General features: G+C 39.3%; 1 protein-coding gene across 1 annotated transcript in view; it reads right to left on the minus strand.

Moving 5' to 3' along the window:
• Positions 1–1,537: 1,537 nt before the first annotated feature.
• The window catches only part of cnnm2b (cyclin and CBS domain divalent metal cation transport mediator 2b), a 61,506-nt gene continuing 48,885 nt past the window's right edge, over positions 1,538–14,158 (minus strand). Inside the window, 7 exon segments of the mRNA XM_086081920.1 lie at positions 1,538–3,184; positions 3,522–3,700; positions 8,994–9,014; positions 9,017–9,046; positions 9,510–9,603; positions 11,231–11,400; positions 13,345–13,482. Of these exon segments, the coding sequence (XP_085938046.1) occupies positions 2,936–3,184; positions 3,522–3,700; positions 8,994–9,014; positions 9,017–9,046; positions 9,510–9,603; positions 11,231–11,400; positions 13,345–13,482 (881 nt within the window). The 3' untranslated portion in view covers positions 1,538–2,935.

Genomic DNA, 14,158 nt, shown 5'->3' on the forward strand with positions numbered 1-14,158 from the left:
CCTGTTTAAAATACCTGCACCTATAAGCCACTAAATATGAAAAAATCTTTGCAAAAAACAAAAAAATGAAAAAAGAATTCCCTGGTAAACACAATTTGAACGTGTATAGACTTACAAGATGCAGAAATAAGGGGAATAAAAGTAATGAAATGAGCAATATATTAATTTCAGCAAAATTATCTGCCCATAGAACAGGAAAATTTGATGTTGCAAGTTCTTAAAAAAATGTATAGCTAAACGTTCAGATAACCAAACTTTTAGCAACATGTTATGTGAATAATGTTGAAATGCAAAAAAACAAAAAGTGCCTGGAAAGAAGAACTGGCAGACAAAGAACAATTAATTAAATTAAATTTGGGGTTCGATTTACGTGTTTGCAGTGTAATGCCTCAAGTGTTAATTTAATATTTTTTTCCGGCATGCCTTCATGGTAACAATAACCTTACGAATGTGTCATCACGTAAACAATATCCACCTTATTCTCAACCCAGTGACTTTAAAGGCAGTATTTGTTCTTTTGAATGCAAACGTAAAAAATGGAGCCTAAATAGTCTTTTTTGAACTTCCTGTTTGTGGAAATACATGGACAATATTATGCAAGTTATTTCTCAGAAGCACTTTTCAAGCACTGAGATTACACTATCTACTGTTTTCATTAATCATTCACTAGCCTACCTTTTATCCAGACACACACAGTCTCTCTCTAGGATGAAAAACTCGAGAGAGAGAAAAACTGCCAAGCATTCGTTGGTGAGACGTTAAGATATTTTTTACTTATTACTCACTGTCGGCGTGAAAACATCTGACAACAGTGTGTGGCCGTGCGTGGGGATACCGGTGAGGCCCAGCAGCAATGGGATACACGCCCGTGTTTTAATGTAGTAGAAACAGCGCTTTCTACCGGTAATAAACAGTACATGCACGGTTAAATAAAAAAACAAAATTCACTTTCATTCTTCTCATTCTGTGTTCAAAATTGAGTAGTTAAAAATCAATGATGGGACATGACAAAATATTTCGTTACTGTACTTATGTCGATTGTTTCCGGTGTCAAGTGGGCCATATTATTCGGATTATTTTGGCTCGAAAACGCATTTACTCCCAATCCCCCAAAATGTAGTGACATTTTAAACAAAAGGAACATTACGTGCCATGAAAAAGTATTCATTACCCCACGAACCTTTTCATATTTTGGCACTTTACAACCACAAACTTCAACGTGTTGTATTGAGACATGATTTAACACAAGTATAATTGTGGAGTGAAATGGAAATATATCGTTTTTGAAATGTTAGGCAGATAAAAAAATAAATAATTAAGCCTTGTCATAGGTACTCAGTGGGATTTTCATTCCATTTCACAAATATGTGCTACATTGTGTTGGTCTATCACAAAAGGTTAATAAAGATCCTAGATGTCGTAGTAGGCTTTTTGCCCGAGTCATACATATGCAGCATAATGAATAATTGATAATAAAAAAAAGAACATTTAAAACTGTAAAAGACAATATAAAATGGAACCATTAAAGTGAAACAAATCAATGTAAATCTTTTAATGGCAGCCACAGCAGATGTGAAACAACAGCTCTGACGTAACTAAAGAGTTATTAAACATGGATTATGATCTGCATTGTGATAGCCGCCACAACACTCTTCTCACATTCACTGCTGTCAAAAAAACAAAACAAAAAAGCCTTTATGAGCTCAGATCAGGCTCGGTTCTGGAGTGTCACAAAATAGCGTGGATCAGGAATGCGGTGTCATCCGTAGACATTTTTCATGTCGAGGTTTCTTCCTGTGACGTTGACGTTGCTCAACATGTTAGATGAGGTCATTAATACTGTGCAATAGTCAAGTTTGATTAAGCGTAAAATTGGCAAAAAACAAAACAAACAAAAACACTCTTTGACATGACTTAACTTGCATTGGCGCTTCCACGTTGACGTCAGCGGAAGTTCCCGCAATGCATCACAACTCACACTTGAACGTGCAGTGGACTTGTCACAATCTCCAATTAGACATGAAGGCAAATTTGCATATAGATGCTGGGTGGGGGTGGGGGGTCACATATTTTAAACGCAAACATACAAATACACACAGAGCATACATACAAATATATCTGTCAATTTACAATACAGTACATTTTCTGTATTATTAATATTAATCATCTCTTAAATAAATTTCTCTTCATTGCACTTTGTTAAAAATAATTAAGGTTGATTTATTTTCTTAAAGGCAATAGTGTGATTTTTTTTTAAGGTGAAAAAGCCCAATTTAGAATACACAATAGTAAAAATAAGACAATCTGCAATGTACATACTGTATCTGTAAAAGACCTTCACCCCCTCATATACACGAATGGATGTTTAACTCCATATATGTAGCATGTCCTCTCTGGTACGACTTTAATGTCACACCATATCTCCACGCATACACATATATATCTTTATATATACATACAATATTATAAAATAAATAAATACAGGAAAACATTCTTGGTTGATGATGTCATGGTTTCTCTCAAAGCGGTTTTTGGTGCAGTCTTGGCCAAACCTTTGCTCTCTGGAGTCCATGTTGATGGGATCAAATGTCCACTGAGTTTCCCTGAAAGATGCAAAAGGGGGGATTTGTTTGGGAGTGTGTGTTAAAAAAAAAAGGGGGGGGGGGGACCAAGGTCTTTGGCCTGAGTGGAAAATATAGTGTGTGTGTGTGTGTGTGTGTGGGCAGGTTGGCATGCAGGCTGATGTCCTTTCGTCCAATTTACCGCTATCAAAGTGTCAAAACGTCCCAAAAGGAAGCTCAGTCACAGCACCGGCTTAACAAGGTGTAGTAGCATCCCCCCTCCACCGGGGGGGGGGGGGGCAGTCCCCCGCGTTCCCTCACCTGGAGCCGCCCCCGCTTGCACCGTGAGTCCGTCAGACAGGAAGGCGGCGGGGCTAGATGAGCCCCTCGTGTTGCCCGCTGTGGTTGCTCCTGCTCACGCAATTGTACTGCTGATTGAGAAGGTGGGACCCCTCGTTGGTCAAGACCACCGTCATGGCCGTGGTGGGGGCGGCGCTGCCGGTGAAGGCGGCGGGGGTGTCGTTCAGCGTGAACTCGATCTTGGTGAACTCGCTGTCCGTGGACTGCGGCGTCTTGTCCATGCGCGACGCCATCACGGCGTTCTGGTACTGCTGCCGTGTTACCTAGGATAGAGGCAGCGGGTCATAGGTCACAGAAAGAAGGTTGGGATTCATTTTGGGATCACTGACTGGTGCGAAAGGACAGTGCGGACCATACATGCTCGATTCATTCTTCTAATTCAGTCGACTACTGATTTGAAATTCAAAGCCTAAATTCCCTGCAGCCAATCATGGGCGTATCATCACGATTTATATGATTCAGGTGTGTGTCTTGACCATATATGACCAAATTGTCATCAGATCACCACTCAAACCCTCAATGTCATCAAATTCGTGGAACCTTTTGGTGCTAACAGCAAACAAGCACACATGGTGAAAAGGGTCGGTCCGTTCGACTCACCTTTAGAAAATACAGGTCTGAGCACGCTCTGACCGAGTAGTCGGGTACGTAGATCTGCAGAAAGGAGTTGAGTTGATTGTTGCTGCTGCCCAAAGTGGGAGTGATGGCATCTATTCGATCGCTCCTGTTCAGAGAGTCCGAGTGGTTCAGTCCAAACGGCCGTGGGGGAGATTTATTCTCTGTCAGAGAAGTTAGCCAGTGTGAATGTTACACAAAAATAGATCACGATACATGACATGACATGACTGACCTATCCATCCATCTTGCTAACTAGCTAACAAGCTAAATCTCTCTCTCTCTCTCTCTTGCTAACTAGCTAGCTAGCACGCTAAATCTCTCTCTCTCTCTTGCTAACTAGCAAGCAAGCTAAATCCTCTCTCCCTCCCTCTCTCTCACAAGCTAAATCTCTCTAGCTAACTAGCTAGCTAATGTAGCTAGCAAGCTAAATCTTTTTTCTTCTCTCTCTATCTTGCTAACTAGCTAGCTACTGTAGCTAGCAAGCTAAATCTCTCTCTAGAAAGCTAAATATTTTTTTCTTCTCTCTCTCTCTCTCTCTCTCTCTCTCTCTATCTTGCTAACTAGCTAGCTGCTGTAGCAAGCAAGCTAAAGCTCTCTTTTTTCCTCTCTCTCTCTCTCTTGCTCTCTTTTTCTTCTCTCACTCACTATCTATCTTGCTAACTAGCTAGCTACTGTAGCTAGCAAGCTAAATCTCTCTAGCAAGCTAAATCTTTTTTCTTCTCTCTCTCCCTCTCTCTCTATATTGCTAACTAGCTAGCTGCTGTAGCAAGCAAGCTAAAGCTCTTTTTTCTTCTCTCTCTATCTCTCACTCTCTTTTTCTTCTCTCACTCGCTATCTATCTTGCTAACTAGCTAGCTACTGTAGCTAGCAAGCTAAATCTCTCTCTAGCAAGCTAAATATTTTTTCTTCTCTCTCTCTCTCTATCTTGCTAACTAGCTAGCTGCTGTAGCAAGCAAGCTAAAGCTCTCTTTTTTTCTTCTCTATCTCCTCTCACTCACTATCTATCCTGCTAACTAGCTAGCTACTGTAGCTAGCAAGCTAAATCTCTCTCTCTATCTATCTGGACCATCCCAATGACATGATCATCTTTTCATTATCAAGTATATTTCATAGCCCATATTTGAGTGGAACTTCATCCTAATTAAAAGAGAATCATGGGAGTCAGGCAGACGCTTCATTTGTGACGCGTTGATGACGTGACGTGTCATCTTTCATCACCGCATGAAATTCACAACATCAAAGAGTGACCAAAACATTGCATAATTACATCATTTCATCTTCATTCCACTTCAACCCGACTGCTGCACTATGCACGTTTGCAGGGAAGCACTCGTATAGGGTTTTTCTTGGCCCAAATTGAGGTAGAGGTGGTATCATCCTGACTATGATGGGTGACTGGTATCGTTGCCAATACCAGTCTTATTTTAAGGTATCGGTACTCACGCCGGTGACCGATACCATTATTGGCCGCCCTCCTGCAGCCTAACTAGCTAGCTAGCACGCTAAATCTCTCTCTCTCTCTTGCTAACTAGCAAGCAAGCTAAATCCTCTCTCCCTCCCTCTCTCTCACAAGCTAAATCTCTCTAGCTAACTAGCTAGCTAATGTAGCTAGCAAGCTAAATCTTTTTTCTTCTCTCTCTATCTTGCTAACTAGCTAGCTACTGTAGCTAGCAAGCTAAATCTCTCTCTAGAAAGCTAAATATTTTTTTCTTCTCTCTCTCTCTCTCTCTCTCTATCTTGCTAACTAGCTAGCTGCTGTAGCAAGCAAGCTAAAGCTCTCTTTTTTCCTCTCTCTCTCTCTCTTGCTCTCTTTTTCTTCTCTCACTCACTATCTATCTTGCTAACTAGCTAGCTACTGTAGCTAGCAAGCTAAATCTCTCTAGCAAGCTAAATCTTTTTTCTTCTCTCTCTCCCTCTCTCTCTATCTTGATAACTAGCTAGCTGCTGTAGCAAACAAGCTAAAGCTCTTTTTTTCTTCTCTCTCTATCTCTCGCTCTCTTTTTCTTCTCTCACTCGCTATCTATCTTGCTAACTAGCTAGCTACTGTAGCTAGCAAGCTAAATCGCTCTCTAGCAAGCTAAATATTTTTTCTTCTCTCTCTCTCTCTCTCTCTCTCTCTCTCTATCTTGCTAACTAGCTAGCTGCTGTAGCAAGCAAGCTAAAGCTCTCTTTTTTTCTTCTCTATCTCCTCTCACTCACTATCTATCCTGCTAACTAGCTAGCTACTGTAGCTAGCAAGCTAAATCTCTCTCTCTATCTATCTGGACCATCCCAATGACATGATCATCTTTTCATTATCAAGTATATTTCATAGCCCATATTTGAGTGGAACTTCATCCTAATTAAAAGAGAATCATGGGAGTCAGGCAGACGCTTCATTTGTGACGCGTTGATGACGTGACGTGTCATCTTTCATCACCGCATGAAATTCACAACATCAAAGAGTGACCAAAACATTGCATAATTACATCATTTCATCTTCATTCCACTTCAACCCGACTGCTGCACTATGCACGTTTGCAGGGAAGCACTCGTATAGGGTTTTTCTTGGCCCAAATTGAGGTAGAGGTGGTATCATCCTGACTATGATGGGTGACTGGTATCGGTGCCAATACCAGTCTTATTTTAAGGTATCGGTACTCACGCCGGTGACCGATACCATTATTGGCCGCCCTCCTGCAGCCATTTTACGATCAGGGACAAGAAATTAGAAATTATATGAATACAAAGTTGCCATTAACTTCATGCAATTTTAAGTAAAAACAATATATTGGGATATTTAGGTCTTTCTTTAAAATCATCTGCCATTTATGGGTGGGAAATTAGATTTACTAGTGGTATCGGTATTTGGTTTCAGTAGCGGTGACTACTCAAAAGTTGCATATTGGTCGGGAAAAAAGTGGTATCGAACATCCCTCATCCTGACTATGCGCCATGACGTGCATGTATTCTGTAAATTCAATTTTTTACAGGCAACATACAATAATTCCATTTTCAGTTTCAGTAATAAGAATAATAGTTCCAATAAAATATGACCATTATCATGTTAAAGCATTCAGTCAGGAGGTGGCGAGCATGTAAGGTGGAGGTGGCCGCCTCTGAATTTTGTACACAGGAAAAGCCCTGATAGGAGCATTTAATTCCCTTATGATTGTATTGTGACATGTTTTGCTCTAGTGCATAAATACATTAAATTAAAAGGAGAAATTGACTCGTTAAAAAGAAAGATCCTGCAACTGAAGATGATCTCTATGTTTGGATTACAAACATTCGCCAGTACGACGACATTTTGCTTCTGCTATAAGGTAAGCCTGTCGACTTCTGTTCGATGTTGTGTGGGAGGGTTCACATATGGACTTTTATTGGGTGCTTTGTCCGTTTATATAAATCATTTCTGAAGTAACATTAGCAGCAAATAACTCCAGGTGATTTAAGGAGCAGGCCTCGCAGATGCACTAGCTAGCACCTCCACTAAAAAACACGCCATAGTTATGATGTACATTACTTACCAAATGCTAATTAAACACTTCTACTACAATTGAATCTTTTCTGCTGCTGGGAAATGAAAATAGAGACATTAAAGGGATACTTGACTTATTGAGACATTTTCTGCAGTAAAAAGTTTGTATTTTGTCCAGAATTAATTTGATTCATGTACAATTAATACCTTTAAAAAAATTGTTTTTCCACTTTCTGTTAACTGAAGATATCACCTGTGCTGAGGAAATAGGTAACGACTAATCACGACTCACCTGTTTTCTGGGTTTGGTCAGCAAACTGAGCCATGATTGGTCGTTACCTGTTTCGTCAGCACAGGTGATGCCATCCTCAGTAGACAGCAAGTGGAAAAAATAGTTTTTAAAGGTATTTATTGGACATGAAAAACAATGAAGTTATCAAATTAATTCTGGGCAAAATATATATATTTTTACTGATAAAATGGCTCAATGAGTCAAGTTTCCGATTAAGAGGTTATTTTTGGAGGAATCTCAATATTGACATTTTTGTCCAAACGATATATTTTGGGTGAGGTGGGCCCGAAAATAAATGATCGTGAATCGTTAACAGTCAGGACACCCTTCCATCATCAATATTTCAAGCCGAACCGCATTGTAATCATCAATCAGTCATTTGTCAGCAAAATGCCATCAATATTGATGGAATGCCCACCTGTGGATTTTGTGAAAACACATCAAACATATATAGTTTGTTCATTTTTAGTTTGTTTGGTTGTTGATTTTTTTAATTAGGGGGACAAACCCCCATTGGGGGGGGGGGGGTACTTGAGACATCATTGACTGTAGTATTGACTTTCCACCAATAGAGGGTGCTAAAAGACTGCAAAAGGGTAATGGATACAACAAGTTTATGTAGGCTGTTTTGGATGGTGTACATGGTGAAAGTCTTGGGGCAAAAATTCTGTTTCGATTTATTTTTGTGGTCGACTTTTTTTCTTTCCCTACTACAGCCTATGGTGGTGCCTTCAAATTAAAATGGCACGTGTGAAGGTCAAGATACTGATGCTATTGATTGAAATATAATTTTGATACCCGCTTGGACTACCACAAAGTATTTCATGAGTTGGCGAGTTTCAATGAGGCAGCTTGCCTGCGCCACCGCATAGAAAGTACTTGTTCTCTTTTTTAATTAAAGCCAGATTATATTTTTCCACTTCTTAAAGAAGCCTAGTGAAAATCACACACAACAAAGTGAAAACAGCTTGGCTCAAACCAATGCTACTACGCTGACTGGAATGTATGTAATCCAACATTGGAATAAGTCGGTGTCTATGAGACGCACAAAAACAGCATTCGTGTGCGTGTGCAGGCCGAGCACAGTGGGTCTTGTGAAGTCTTGCAGATTAGTACTCCACTTTCAAAGGACAGCAGGGGTCAGGTCATTATTTCCAACCCAAAAAAGTACCGATATCAAAAAATGACATGCGTGTATGACAACATCAACGTGCGGCATAAATACTGGTGGATCCTTTCAAGTTAAGCATGCAGTCTGTGCTTGTTTTTCCTCGCGTCTGTGCGAGTGGACATATGTGTACGTGCTTCTCTTTGTATGTGCGCACAGTGGTGGCCAGCAGGGGGCTGTAGCTGTAGGTCTTGTTTATGCAGTCAGGGGGTTAAAGGTTAGGGGCGAGGGGGAAGAGGGCGGAGTCTGGGGCCTCCAGTACCATTCATCCCCCTTGAATAATGGCTCAGAGGATGAGGGTGTTACAGTCTTTTTCTTTGCACTCTTTCTCTTCTTTTTCATTCATATGTATGGTGCATTCAAGTACAAACCAATTTCTAGACATACAGCCGTCACCATTTGCAAAGTCAGTCAAAACATAAAGTATTCATGCTCCTGAATATTGCTGTGTTAGACAAGAAAAATGAGATTAGCAAGCAGCTGAGAAGTCAACGTGAAGACGGGTGTGAGTAGAGAACGAAAAGTACACCGTACCTGGTGATCCAGCTAATGACTATTGACAAATGTTCGAGAAAGGGACAGCGGGACTTTAGAGGGAGGGGAGAAAAAAGAAGGGGGAGGGGGAATAAAGAAAGGTAAGTATAATCATATAATGTACATGTAGGCAAAATCAGCAGCAACTAATTCTGATTCGGCATCATCTGCAATGGCTGAGATTGACTGAAAGGGGAATGAAGAAGAATCCGATTAGATTTGAGAGTGCACACAACAGAGGACACTTTTTATTTTCACCACTAGGTGTCTCTCAGTTCCTATCTACTGATCAAAATGGTTGGAACAAACAGGGAATAGTTGAAGTTTATGAATGAACCAAGAGGAGCGAGGGCATCACTACTACTGTCACTGCAAGAAGGTCACTGGTGCAAAAAGCTTCTTAAAACTTGACTGACAAAGCTTAATATTATTATTTATTTGTTTTCAAAGCTGCAAAATAGAGTTGAGCCACTGATGAAAAAAACAACAAGCAACTTGTGTAATCAAAGTGTTCACCTGGTGAGACAGTGAGCGCCATCATCCCATAGAAGGAGAATGGCCCTGCTTCAAACTTCATCCCCTCTTTGCCTGCCTCCACTTCCACTTTGCCCTGAAGTCAGACATTTAGAGCAAGAAGGGAAATAAACATTTTTGTACATAGCGTTGGTTTTATATTTCTATATTCAGTGAAACATTCATATGTCAAAACGCAAACCATTTCATTGACTTTTCCCATAGAAACCTAAAACGCCAGAGAAAAAGCAAACAATTCTGGCGCACAGTCAATTGACGCTCGCTGAACTGAGCTCTCATGAGGTAGCAAAGGTTTCAAATGACTTGATCAGTTAGGGTGGTTGAACTTTTTCAATAAATGTTGGAAAAAAACCTGGCGTAATAAGATGACATCACATATAATGACATCAGAATTCTCTGAAGATTTTTCTCAGAAATGCAAATTGAGTCCAAATTAAAAGTGATCTTTTTAAGGTTCTACTGTTCTCACACAACATAACATGACCTAAAAAATGTCATGATAAAGTTTTAAAGGGGAAGTCAACGTTAAACATTTCTTGACAATAGTATGTTATATATGTGACCTCACTAGTCTAAACATGACATTCTGATTAATATTATATTTGTGGAATCAAAATCCATTTCAGGGGCGGCCATTTTGTCACTTGCTGTCAACTGAAAATGACATCACAGTTGCTCAGGTCTCAGGTAACAACCAATCACAGCTCAGCTTCAGAAAACAGGTGAGCTGTGGTTGGTCGTTACCTGAGATCTGAGCAACAGTGATGTCATTTTCACTCGACAGCAAGTGGTAAAATGGCCGCCTTCTAATATTGATAAAAATTGCAAGATTTTGTTGCTTAACTTATCTTCCACTAACCCATTATTAACCAGAATACCGTATTAAGACTAGTGGGGTTACATAGAACATATTGTCAAGACATTTTTGGGAGGTTGCTTTAACTCATTCACTGCCATTGACGGCTATAGACATCAAAATTCATTTTAACTATTTCTATGAGTTTAACATTTTTTTCCACTTTTGTACATTTAGACCAGATATAAAAAATTTGTGATTAAATATGAGTTAACTATTGAAGTCATGCGATTAATTACAGTTAAAAAAAATAATAATCGCCTGACGCCCTAATTTTAATAATCTTCTAATTTTAAAAACGAAAAGAAAAGATCATTAAAAATTAGTTTTTTGAAAAAATTATTAAAAGATTATTAAAAAAAGAAAAGATTATTAGAAATTAGGTCGTCAGGCGATTACATTTTTAAAATGGTAATTAATCATATTACTTCAATAGTTAACTCACGATTAATCACACATTTTATATCTGTTCTAAATGTACAATAACAACTTTTTTCTAGGTTTTCGTACTCTTGTTAAAAGTGGCAAAATTTTTAAACTAACAGAAATAGTTCAAATGAATTGTTGACGTCTAAATGGCAGTAAATGAGTTAAGAACTGATGAGGCAAAAATGATCCTTCACCATAGTAAAAGTAAATAAAGTCTACAATTTGAACAAAGAAAGGATCTTCAATTGATAACAGCAGCAAAAAGTCTACAAGATTGTATCACTAACACTTTGAGTTGAAAATAAATTAATCAACTTTATCTCATTTCTGAGATTTGTATCTACTAAGTTTGAATATTGACCCAAAGTTAAAGGATTTGCCCTGGATGATGTTTCTCAATGTCCGCAATCCCACTCACCTGCAGAATGAGGATGAAATAGTCCACAGGTCTGTTCCTGTGGAAGAGGTAGTGCTCAGGCGCCCGCTTGCTCTTCTCGTCGTATTTTAGCTCCTGGATGACATTGGGGTGCTTCAACAAGCGCAGGAGAATCTTTTCAGACATTTGTGGTGGTGCAAACAGGTCAACCTCTACAGAGACAGAAAAGGAGGCGGTCAGAATGAAAATTGAACAGTGGAATCAACACACAACAACAATTCAAATTCATGTCTCCCCAGAAAGCAAATAATAGGCACTACGACGTCATTTGAGATAACATAAATGATAAGATTGCAAAAAATCTAAATACTGTGCAAGTATCCCCAGTAAGGATCTTATTTTTATTGTGTTTTGTGTTGATTGATAGCAGGATTTTGTAAACACTTCTGAACTCAATTTCCACCATATTTGGTTGGGGCATAGCCCAGGGAAGAACCAATATCAAAATGAGCTGTGGGGCACAGCAGCAAGATGTGTATAATACTGTATCTATGAAGATTTACAGTTGGCTGCTGATTCAAATCTAGATTTTATTTAAACCTTGGATTAGTGCTGTCAAAGCGTTAACTCATTGATTAATCACATTAATCATGAATTAATGCGGATTAATCACGCTACTAATTTTGACCGCAGATGATCCTTTAGCTTGACAGCGGATGGTTACGATAAAGGTATTAATTAACACATAACAGGTGCAGACAAAAACATTGATAAGTTTTTTTTAAATTAAGTGATTAATCAGAATTCTAAGATGTGATTCATCTTTTTTTATTTATTTTTTAATCATTTGACAGCTCTACCTTGGATGAGGTCTGCTTCTCATTGTAGTATATGACAATACAATCACAGCTGTTTCAAGTGTATTCGTCAATCGCCACTTCCTGCTGCTCTAAGTGAACAACAGTTCATTTTTTATACTGTGTTTGGGTTTATATCTGTGCTGTAGAGATAGTAACACCTTTACAAGGACAAACTTCAAGAAGACCTTACAACCACTGAGTAAACCAAACCGCTGACAAAAACAAAGAAATGATGCATTAGGAATGGAACTGTGTGTGCTAACCTTCTACCTAACCCTTCTAATAACATCAACTTGTACTGCATTCGAGGAAAAAGAAGAAAAAAAGGACCCCGACTACTGGGACGGACTACAAGAGACATCAGTCTACAATGACGACCCCTTTGGAAACACAGGGCGTGAATGGCAAAACACAATTTACCCGAGTATAAAACTAGATAGCTTTCTTCATTCATAAATATTCGACATATAACTTCACGTAACACAACGTACGTGACAATATGCCGCTATCTCCCTGCATGAAATTATACAGTGAACTACTGAACTATATGGAATGCTTATGAAATAAGATAAAAACAATAAATGAAGCAAAATTGTGAGAAGGCAAGTTTGCTTGAGTTCAAAATGACTTTTGAGGACTCAAATAAAAAAAACTATTTATCAGTATCAGCTGCCATTTTGGTTGTTTACTTTCGCCTCGAACGCTTTCAGGTCGGACCTGGGAAAAAACAACTCGAATATATCCGACTTCCGACCATCCTCGAAAGCAGCATTGGTACAACTGTGGTTAGCAGCTAGCTACGCTAACAGGAGCTAACCTTCCTATTAACCTTTAAAATAACATAATCAACGTGTAGCTGTTAGGTTAAACTGCGAAAGAAAATCAATCTACACTTGAAGAAATATCTGCAATTCTTAAGTATTCAGCTTCAATTTACGTTTGATGGAAATACTTAAAAAATGGCACGAAACACGCTAACGTAAGGTCGCAGAAGAATTAAGTAAAAGTAAATTGGGTGGTGTTAAAACAAATTTGACTAGGGACCTGCGTTTTGGGGCCTTAATCACAAACGTGCTGGTTGTCATTCCTTCAAACACGCACACACATACACTCGTTTCAACTCACCCCACTTTGCACCCAACTGCCCTCAAACTCGCAGCACATACAAGCACATGTGCACATAACACAAACTGCAAACACATTCGCACAAACTTTCCTGGCGGCGAGGGGGCTTAAGGCACACTGGGGGAGAGGGGGGGGGGGGGGGGGGTGGAAGCAGCAACGCAGCCTACTTGCCTGTTGCTAGGAAACGCAGGGAAGCCAGCAGAAGCTGAGGTGATATTTTAACCTTCATTTCATTGTCGGACGGCTTGAAGGCCGAGAAATCCTGCTTCCTGTCGCGATGGGTGATTTTCTTCTTCGTCTTGTTGTCAGCTGCAGACAGAAAGTGACAAGTGATGAGAAGGCACGAAGAAGTCAGTCCGCCATGTCAATCCGATAATGGAAATAGTCGTCCCGGGTCACAGGGTGACTAAACTTGAGTTACCCAAACGCCATTGCCTTTTCTGGAAACATAGCTGGGGTGACTTTCTCAGAACTAAAAGAGAACTATAGGGGGCTACGTTGTTAGTTTACCACATTCTTAGCATTACTTCAAGCCATATGTATTGGAGAAGGCACAACTCTCAATTATACAAACATTGTGTAACTGCTCATATTATTATTTATTAATATTAAAATATTTAACAGCGTTAAAAAGTTGAATATATTTATGTTATGGTGCACAGCACAAAAAAAAGCAAGTTTTCAATATGCAACCAAAGTTTCAAGTCAAAAACACCCACTGAACATAAAAAGACAAATTTGGAACTTGGCGGAAACGCAAATTTTAGCTTCTTTTTTTTTAAATTTAAAAACAAAAAAGGATCACAATGTGCCATGTGCAAAGTGTTACCCAAAGTGCGTTTTATACCCTAATTGTAAATGTGGGATTGAATTCCTCACAAAGCATTTTTGTTGGGTCGTTGGCGTGCCGTCGCATTCATTTCAAGTCATAAGGCCAAAAAGCTTAATTTACTGTATGGCGTGGTGGTCACACACGCACGCACAA

This window comes from Leptonotus elevatus, chromosome 8, assembly GCF_054856555.1.
Source record: "Leptonotus elevatus isolate MCC_2025b chromosome 8, RoL_Lele_1.0, whole genome shotgun sequence".
Classification (NCBI taxonomy): Eukaryota; Metazoa; Chordata; class Actinopteri; order Syngnathiformes; family Syngnathidae; genus Leptonotus; species Leptonotus elevatus.